Here is a 9,795-nt window from a genome sequence, read left to right on the forward strand (position 1 = left end):
CCAATAATAAAAGTTTTTTAAAAAACTTCACGATATTTATATTTTCAATAATTTAAGGGTACTTTATTTTCTTTATAATAATAATCAAAGGTTAAGGATGATGTGACTATTATTAACTGAATGAAGTGAAAGTGTATGAGAATTAGATTTTTTTTTATGTAAGAATAAAAGCCTTGTTATTTACTATTTTTATAATATAGTAGGAAATAGATTCTCTGCCGTTTTATTTTAATTTAATAAATAAATCATTCTTGAACATTCTAGACTTGGAATAAAGCAAAAAAGCTGACATGTCATAATACGACAGGTCACCGTTTATATTTGGTACTCGCAACAAATTTTATGACACAGTTGGCATTTTTAATTTATTTTTACTCGATATCCGATCTTCATATTAAGATAGAATTAAATTTAAATTTACTTATTATATGATTTATTTACGAAGGCGACATTTCAAATAAAAAAATTCAACTCGAAAACTTAAATGATATACTTTTGATTAAGGATGAAGACATCTCAAACATCTCATCACAAATTTATATTGTTGCAAAGTTGGCATTTCGTTGTGAATGGTTCGAATAATATTGATTTTACGTAATCCAAACTTAAATTAATTGAAAACTCAAATATAAATATCGAATATTGAATAGAAACCAAAAAAACAAACTCTATCTTCTAGCGATCTTCTTATATTTAAAATTTATTGACCCGATTTAACTTTTGCAATTTAAAAATATAATGAATTTAATGTAAAAAAATATTTTAAAGAAATATTACTATATTGTTTGAAGCAGTGTGGAAGCATCTAGATTTAGCCAGAGATTACTTACAACTGTGAGACCCAAAAATATAAATTGCTGAAAATGACATATTAACTACCTAATTTAACATTCAACACTAACCAAATATTTTTTAGTCTTTTTTCTAGAACAAACCAAAAGTGCTCTAGCATTTGGTGCATATCATTTTTTTAAAATGTGATTAGGATGGAAGGTTAATATGTGATGTTATTTTATGTGGAAGAGATAGGAGGTTATTTAGTAATAATACAGTTTTTTATGAAATTTTTATTTAAGTAATATATTTTATTTGATTAATTACCCTTTTAAATGTTAATTACTTTATTTTTGTAACTATTTATGACATAATTTTAGCTTTAATAGTTTTTTGTGTCCTTCTCATGTATAGCTACTGCTTGATACCATCAGAATATGATGATATCAAACATCAATTTAGATAGTAATAAAAAGATTTGTGCATAGAATTTGGATATTAAAGATAATTTGTGCTTTGAGTTAAGGCAAAGGTATTAAATCATGTTTGGTGCATAGGATATAGGTTTTATAGATAGTTTGTATTAAAAAAGTATCAAATCAGCCAGGTGTTAACAAAGTTTGTGCATAAAATTTGGGTATTACAAACACCCAAATATATGTGTTAGGCACAAAGGTATTAAGTTAGGTTTGATGCATAGAATTTGGGCATTATATGTACTTTGCAATAAAAAGGGGGTGATTTAGTGAAAACAACCTAAATTGATGCTTGATACCACTTGAGTATATGTTTATATGTTGTGATGGTATTAAGGAGGAAAAACAGTCCTTCATCGAAAATACTAGTAGTTATTATTTGATGCCATCAGAGTGTGTATATATATATATATATATATATATACTTTGATGGTATCAAGGAGGAAAATGTACTAATTCAGTGAAAACTACCTAAATTGTTGTTTGATACCATCAGACTATCTATATATTTTGATGGTATCAAAGAGTAACTAATAGTGTTTTCAGTGAAGGACTGTTTTTCTTCATTGATACCACCAAAGTATATATAATTGACACTCATAACATAAAAACTCTTATTTTATATATGTTATGAATGTCAATTTGATTTGTTATTTTGAAAAGTAAACTATCAATATCTCACATATAATTGTGTTATATTTTATAACAACTATATGTATACAACTTAACACATTATTTTTTTGGTCAAGTTTACCGATAACTGAATTAGTAATTTTGAGTCAAGCAAAGGAGACAAAGGGTATATTTACATGTAATTACTATAATTAAGTCTTTCAACAATTATTATTTCTGTAACAAATAATAATTCATTTTTTTAGATGTATACCATGAAATGGATAATAATTTACTATTCATAATAAGGAAGACATATCTTGATTGAATTTATGTACAACTTTTACAAAATACTACTCTCCTTCGACGGCAACTTCTTAATATATATGCAACTGTAAGAAGGTGGAGATTGTTGTTTCTTAAAAAGAAGACAAAAACTTTAAGACATGAAATATTTTACAAACATGATGCCAACATTCAAATTATGTATTGTGACATTAAATAACTTTAATAAGTTGAATACTTGATGTATAATATAATAATTGCATATCTAAAGTTGTTAGAGTAATTTGCTTTTGAAATTCAGTTGATAGCAATATATATGATGTACCTTGCAATTAATAATTTAGGTTGAATAGACTCATCATTCATTAATTTGAGCTTTTATTTATTCTTCAAATTCAATATAATTCATTACATATATTTTATCATCATATCACATATATTACTATTACTATTTATTTACTATTTACTATATTACTAAAAGTGGGAACAAAAAAAAGTTGAAAGTTGAAATATCAAAATACCCCTATAAAGTTTAGTTACTACAATATCACGTAGCAATATATTTAAGATTAAATGCCAGATAACCACTTAATATCACATATTATACTAATTAAATTGGTTTGCATTTAAACCCGATTCGAAGATTTTTATCTTTTGCATTTTCTTTTTCTCAGATGGAGAAGGAAGCATTTACTTATAAATTATTATAGATAGACAAATACATTTCAAATCTAATATAAAAGTTGTGTGAGATGTTCTATAAGAAAACACATTTTAAAGAAATATTGTATTCTTTTATATCATAAAGTAACATGTATGCATATTTAATATAAAGTAACTATTATAAATAGTATATCAAAACTACTTTAATTTATATTTCAACTCTCCAAATATTAAATCCATTTTGAATGCAAGTGTAAGGTGATTAAAATATAAGATTAATATTTATTATCCTTAGAAACTTATATTTTTGATATACTTCAATATCTATTTTTATAATCTAAACATATCAGATGAAATTGCATAGAAGATTTTGATATCAACTAATAAGAATAGTATATAGGTACAGGTTTTGGTGATGGTGAAGGTGGAGATTTGTAGTAATAAGGAGGTAGTGGAGACTTAGTTGATGGAAGTGTAGATTTATAATAGTAAGATGGTGGAAGCGATGGTGACAGGGTAGTGGTGATTTATAATAGTATATCGGTGCAGGTTATGGTAATGGTAGGTGGTGGAGACTTAGTTCGTGATGGTAGAGATTTGTAATAGTTTAGTAGGGTATGGTGAAGACTTTTAAATGTATGTCGGGGTTGCGGGAGGTGATGACTTGTACACGAAGTGGAGGAGATTTACAATAGTGAAATTGATCTTTCTTATTGATTTGTGCACAAAGTACACAAAGGTATTACAAGAACAACATCCAATAATAATTAATAGGAATGAATGAAAAGAGGACAATATCCTCAATACAAACAATAAGTTACGAAGAAACAAACTCTAAGAAGCATCAAAGCCTAGATGCGTTCATGTGAACACACAAAGAAAACAATGTGCAAGAAGACAAAAAGAGAAGTAGAATCAAATAGGTCCATATCATGAAGAATCAACCCTTCAATTAAAAGATTGAACATCTTATTCCATAAATTAATTGCTTTGTACCATTGACGTTTGAATCTATTCCTCAAGAAGCCATCATTTATTTTGTGTTTCAAACTAAAATCTGAAAAGAAACAACCAAATAGAAGATTAGAGACTTAATTCAAACAAAAGAAGCAAAAAAGGTTGAATATCTTATGAAAAATTTACAAATTTAAACAACTACTCACTTGATTGATTGTGGAGAATGACTGCACTCTCAAAACCTCTTAGTAGTGGACTGGTGGTGGTGGTGAAGCGTAAATGTACGCCGGTGGAGGAGGTGATTTCACTGGTGGAGGAGGTGAGCTGTAGTAATAAGGAGGAGGAGGAGACTTTACGGGTGGAGGTGGAGAGTGATAGTAGTAAGGAGGTGGTGGAGAAGGTGACGGTGGAGGAGGCGACTTGTAGTAGTAAGGTGGGGGTGGTGAAGGTGATGGTGGAGGAGGAGACTTGTAGTAGTAGGGTGGTGGAGGAGATGAAGATGGTGGTGGTGGTGACTTGTAGTAGTATGGTGGAGGGGGAGAAGGCGATGGAGGTGGGGGAGACTTGTAGTAGTATGGAGGTGGAAGAATGACTGCACTCTCAAAACCTCTTAGTAGTGGACTGGTGGTGGTGGTGAAGAGTAAATGTACGCCGGTGGAGGAGGTGATTTCACTGGTGGAGGAGGTGAGGTGTAGTAATAAGGAGGAGGAGGAGACTTTACGGGTGGAGGTGGAGAGTGATAATAGTAGGGAGGTGGTGGAGAAGGTGACGGTGGAGGAGGCGACTTGTAGTAGTAAGGTGGGGGTGGTGATGGAGATGGTGGAGGAGGGGACTTGTAGTAGTAAGGTGGTGGGGGTGATGGCGATGGTGGTGGTGGAGACTTGTAATAGTATGGTGGAGGAGGAGATGGTGATGGTGGTGGTGGTGATTTATAATAGTATACAGGTGCAGGTTTTGGTGATGGTGGTGGTGGTGATTTGTAATAGTATACAGGTGCAGGTTTTGGCGATGGTGGAGGTGGAGATTTATAATAGTATACCGGTGCAGGTTTTGGTGATGGTGGAGGTGGAGATTTGTAATAGTAATGTGGTGGAGACTTAGTTGGTGGTGGTGGAGATTTGTAATAGTAAGTAGGTGGTGGTGGAGACTTATAAACGTATGTGGTGGAGATTTGTAATAGTAAGTAGGTGGTGGTGGGGATTTATAAACGTATGTCGGGGTTGGGGGAGGTGGTGACTTGTAAACATATGTTGGTGATGGAGGAGGTGGTGACTTATAAACATAAGTTGGTGATGGAGGTGGAGGAGATTTATAGTAGTATGGAGCAGGTGTAGGATTGGGTTTTTTGCATTCGGCATAAGGTGTCTTAGAGCCATAAGCAAATGGTTTTGCATAGAGTACAACTTCATATTTATTCTTTGACTTCACTTTGAGGTTAGCACCCTTAATTCCCCAATGAAGATTTGTAGGAATGCTACACTTTGAATCCTTAGGAGCATTGTGGAGTTTAGCCTTGCAAGCCTTTGCTCCATATTTGCTATATTCAAATCCTTCAACAGTGATGCTAAATTTGCCATTGATCTTAGTGGTACCATAACTCACAATTTCTTTGTCACCGGCCTTGCAAGTCACTTCAACAACAGCACCTAATCCATTTTAAAAGAAACATTAATTAACACAAAAACAATTTATATATGAATTTTGATCAGATCATAATGAACAAAGCAACAAAAAATAAAATATGTATAGTTAAACAAATTTTTGATGATAAATTAAAAGAAAATAAAAAATATGATTGTAGTATAAACTATAAAGACTATGGTACCTTTCAGGTGTTTCTTGTCGTGAGACATCTCTTGGTGCTTCCAATTATGGCATCTAAAACAATATACTTTTCCGACAACTTTGACTACAAATTGATGATGTGGAGGATAGTAATGAGTTGGTGGTGAAGTATAGTAGTATGGTGGGGGTGAAGACTTCTTTGGTGGTGGTGGTGGAGACTTGTAGTAGTATGGAGTTGGAGGTGACTTAACTGGTGGTGGAGGGGAACTGTAGTGATATGGTGGAGGAGGTGATTTCTTGGGTGGTGGTGGCGAGGAGTAGTAGTATGGTGGAGGGGGAGACTTCACTGGTGGTGGAGGAGAACTGTAATAGTACGGGGGAGGAGGTGATTTAGCCGGTGGTGGTGGGGACTTGTAATAGTATGGTGGGGGTGGTGATGGGGAAGGTGGAGGAGGAGACTTGTAATAGTATGGTGGTGGTGGTGAAGGTGATGGAGGAGGTGGCGACTTGTAGTAATAAGGTGGTGGAGGAGAAGGTGAAGGAGGTGGTGGAGATTTGTAATAGTATGGTGGAGGAGGTGAAGGAGTAGGTGGCGGTGGAGACTTATAATAATATGGTGGGGGTGGTGACGGTGAAGGTGGAGGTGGAGACTTGTAGTAATATGGAGGTGGTGGTGAAGGTGATGGTGGAGGAGGAGATTTGTAGTAATATGGTGGAGGTGGTGATGGTGATGGAGGTGGTGGAGACTTATACACATAGGGTGGTGGTGGAGACGGTGAGGGAGGTGGTGGGGACTTATACACATATGGTGGTGGTGGAGATGGTGAAGGAGGGGGTGGAGACGTATACACATATGGAGGAGGTGGTGATGGAGAAGGAGGAGGAGGTGACTTATAAACATATGGAGGCGGGGGAGAAGGTGGGGGAGGAGGTGGAGATTTGTACTCATACACTGGAGGTGGTGGAGAAGAGTATACATAAGGGTCTGCCGACACTACATTAGCAACAGCCAATATGGCCAATGCCACTAAGATTTGTGGCAAATATTGACGACCCTTGGCAGGGCCGCCATTGTTTAGTCTCATTTCGCTGGAAAATTGCACCACCTAGCCTCCCAAATGTGGTTAGCTAGTTAGGAGAAGAAGAAAGAAGACAACTTTTAGTTTTTTTCAGTTGAGAAGTGATGCCTTTTGTGGACTCATTGGCCTATGTATTTATACTAAAATTTCTTGATAAAATTGTTGTTCGTAAAGAGCTGTCTAAAAGGACTAATTCAATTGCTCTGATTGATAATCAAAGTGTAAAAATATTATTAATTGCTCTTAACGGCTGGATCTACAAGTTTTCATTTTATTTATTATATTCCATCTATATTTCCCCATTTTCTTTTACAAGTAGTTTGTTACTTGCTATGAGAACATACAAAAACACATGCCATGAACTGGCTTAAGGGAAAGAAAGTGCTATTTTTTAATATTTCCACTCTCTTGCTATTATGTTTTCAATAGCCAGGGTGTTGGCTGATAAGCATATTTCTGTATCAATCTACGAAACTTAAAATATTCATATTTTCAAAAAACAAACAAACTAGTGCTCATATTCTGTGATATTGAATTTTGTAGTGTTCAATAATTACAACAACTTTGACTTGTTTAGCCAAATTAATTAATCTATCTTCCCCTGCTTTACTTGCCTGTAGTGGCGGAGCCATGATTTTCAATAAGGGGTTCAGAATCTAAAAAAAGGACACACGAAGTAGACGAAGGGGGTTCGACATCTATTATATATACCTAAAAAAATTATTTTAATCATGTATAAATAATATAATTTTCTACCAAAGGGGGTTCGACTGAACCCCCTAACTGTATGGTGGCTCCGCCACTGCTTGCCTGTTGATCTGTAGTGGGTAAGGATATATATATATATATATATTCTATGTCGTGGACTCGCGCTAGCTGGTAAAAAACAAGAGTAATGTTGTTGGAGTTTATTACTGGTAAATGCTAAGGTGCGTTACTATGGGATTGTTTGAAACTCGTACCAATTATTTACCAAATGCCCTATGTGACATGCTCAACATATTCCAAACCTAAGTGTGATACTTTTGTACTTCTCTGAATCTTCCTATTAAGATCCTTGGTTCCGCCACTAATCACATGCATGGTTAATATGTTCAACTTATTAGCAAATAGATGATTTTTTTTTTTTTTTGAACACTAGTTGGCCGGTGCAAGAACCTTGATAACTTAAAAGCACAAATAGCCTTTTTTTATGATGATGGATAAATGGGTATGAAGTATATGTATGTTGATGGTTGATGGCTTCAAATTATTTGTTGCCTACTAGAAATGGTGGTCTAGAAACTTTGAACACCAACATTTTTTTTTACTTCAAATTTGTGAACTCTTCGTAACAAGTTTGATATTAGTGAACTTGAAAGATTGAGTAAACTTGCTACATCGATTAACTACATTAATTCAGGAAAAAATTGTTATTTGTGATCATCATAGAATATAAATCCTTTTTGTATTACGCATTTGCATAATCATAAGTGTTGGAATGAGAACCATGAGGTCTCAGCGTTAAATTTCAATGTAGGTGGAAAGATTGGTGATTTTTGGCTTTTGTCCAAGCTTTGGTAGATAGAGTTATCCGATATCAGTATTGGTGAGAGATAACAAGTATCTCATGTAATTAGTTGAGATACGTGCAAACTGGCCTGACTTAACTTCATTAATTAATTCAGTTGACTTTGCATATGTACTGTTACGTTTCTTTGTTGTAATGCAAAGTACTTTGGAAGGATTTCTTTTCTTGTTCTTCGTTTCAATTTTAGTTACTTCTTCCACGTCTATTATCTTCTTTTATTTCGTTAAATATTTTTTCTCTTTGATTTGAAATGGCACATACTAAAATTGAATTTTAACTTCTCTACTCTTTAACTACAAGGTTACCTAATAGATAACTACATGTTGCGTGTTGTATCAAATTAAGTTACCTGCTCCACCCTGTGCAGGTCTTGTCAATTCTTTTGGGTTTCAGTGTTGTGATGTACCCTTTGGGGGAAGTATATCACGAGTTAGCTGGCATCCTAACTTACCTAGATCAAGGGCAAACACTCATCGTTTTTGACATGGACTACTAGTGTGTTCAATCCTATTATAATTCTTGTTGCTACATTCAAAAAAAAAAATAGTTCTTCTTCCCTTTTGTATTTTCATTTTAAATTTTTTTGGCAAGAACTACCCCAGTGCATATTGTGAAACCACAGAGGTGTGTTTAACTTATACATATCTTGAACTACTTCTACATTAAAATTATAGTAAAGATCTTAAACTAATTGTAGATATTTTCATTTTCAATTTATTTATATATATTTGGAGAAGACTAATTTAATTTGTTTGTAACATGTTTACAGAGGTAAAAGATAGAGGAAAACAAGAAGAAAGTGAATATAATAAAATTAATCTTCTTATTGATTTGTGCACAAAGTACATGAAGGTGTTACAAGAACAACACACAATAATAATTAATAAGAATGAATAAAAAGAGGACAATATCCTCAATACAAATAATAAGTTACAAAGAAACAAGCTCTAAGAAGCATCAAAGCCTAGATACGTTCATGTGAATGCACTAAGAAAACAATGTGCAAGAAGACCAAAAGAGAAGTAGAATCAAATATGTCTATGTCATGAAGAATCAACCCTTCAATTAAAAGATTGAACATCTTATTCCATAAATTAATTGCTTTGTACCATTGACGTTTGAATCTATTCCTCAAGAAGCCATCATTTATTTTGTGTTTCAAACTAAAATCTGAAAAGAAACCAAATAGAAGATTAGAGACTTAATTCAAACAAAAGAAGCAAAAAAGGTTGAATATCATATGAAAAATTTACAAATTTAAACAACTACTCACTTGATTGATTGTGGAGAATGACTGCACTCTCAAAACCTCTTAGTAGTGGACTGGTGGTGGTGGTGAAGCGTAAATGTACGCCGGTGGAGGAGGTGATTTCACTGGTGGAGGAGGTGAGGTGTAGTAATAAGGAGGAGGAGGAGACTTTACGGGTGGAGGTGGAGAGTGATAGTAGTAGGGAGGTGGTGGAGAAGGTGACGGTGGAGGAGGTGACTTGTAGTAGTAGGGTGGAGGTGGTGAAGGTGATGGTGGAGGAGGAGACTTGTAGATGTAGGGTGGTGGAGGAGATGGCGATGGTGGTGGTGGTGACTTGTAGTAGTA

General features: G+C 34.1%; 1 protein-coding gene across 1 annotated transcript in view; it reads right to left on the reverse strand.

Moving 5' to 3' along the window:
• Window positions 1-3,762: 3,762 nt before the first annotated feature.
• Window positions 3,763-9,795, reverse strand: part of LOC102600042 (extensin-2-like) — a 10,946-nt gene continuing 4,913 nt past the window's right edge. The window contains exons 4-7 of the mRNA XM_015309726.1: window positions 4,981-5,004; window positions 4,617-4,927; window positions 3,974-4,347; window positions 3,763-3,867 (exon numbers count right to left, since the gene is read on the reverse strand). Coding sequence (XP_015165212.1) covers window positions 4,013-4,347; window positions 4,617-4,927; window positions 4,981-5,004 — 670 coding nt within the window. The 3' untranslated portion in view covers window positions 3,763-3,867; window positions 3,974-4,012. The remainder of the gene's footprint in view (window positions 3,868-3,973; window positions 4,348-4,616; window positions 4,928-4,980; window positions 5,005-9,795) is intronic.

Source organism: Solanum tuberosum, unplaced genomic scaffold (genome assembly GCF_000226075.1).
Source record: "Solanum tuberosum cultivar DM 1-3 516 R44 unplaced genomic scaffold, SolTub_3.0 scf00114, whole genome shotgun sequence".
In the NCBI taxonomy this organism is placed as follows: domain Eukaryota; kingdom Viridiplantae; phylum Streptophyta; class Magnoliopsida; order Solanales; family Solanaceae; genus Solanum; species Solanum tuberosum.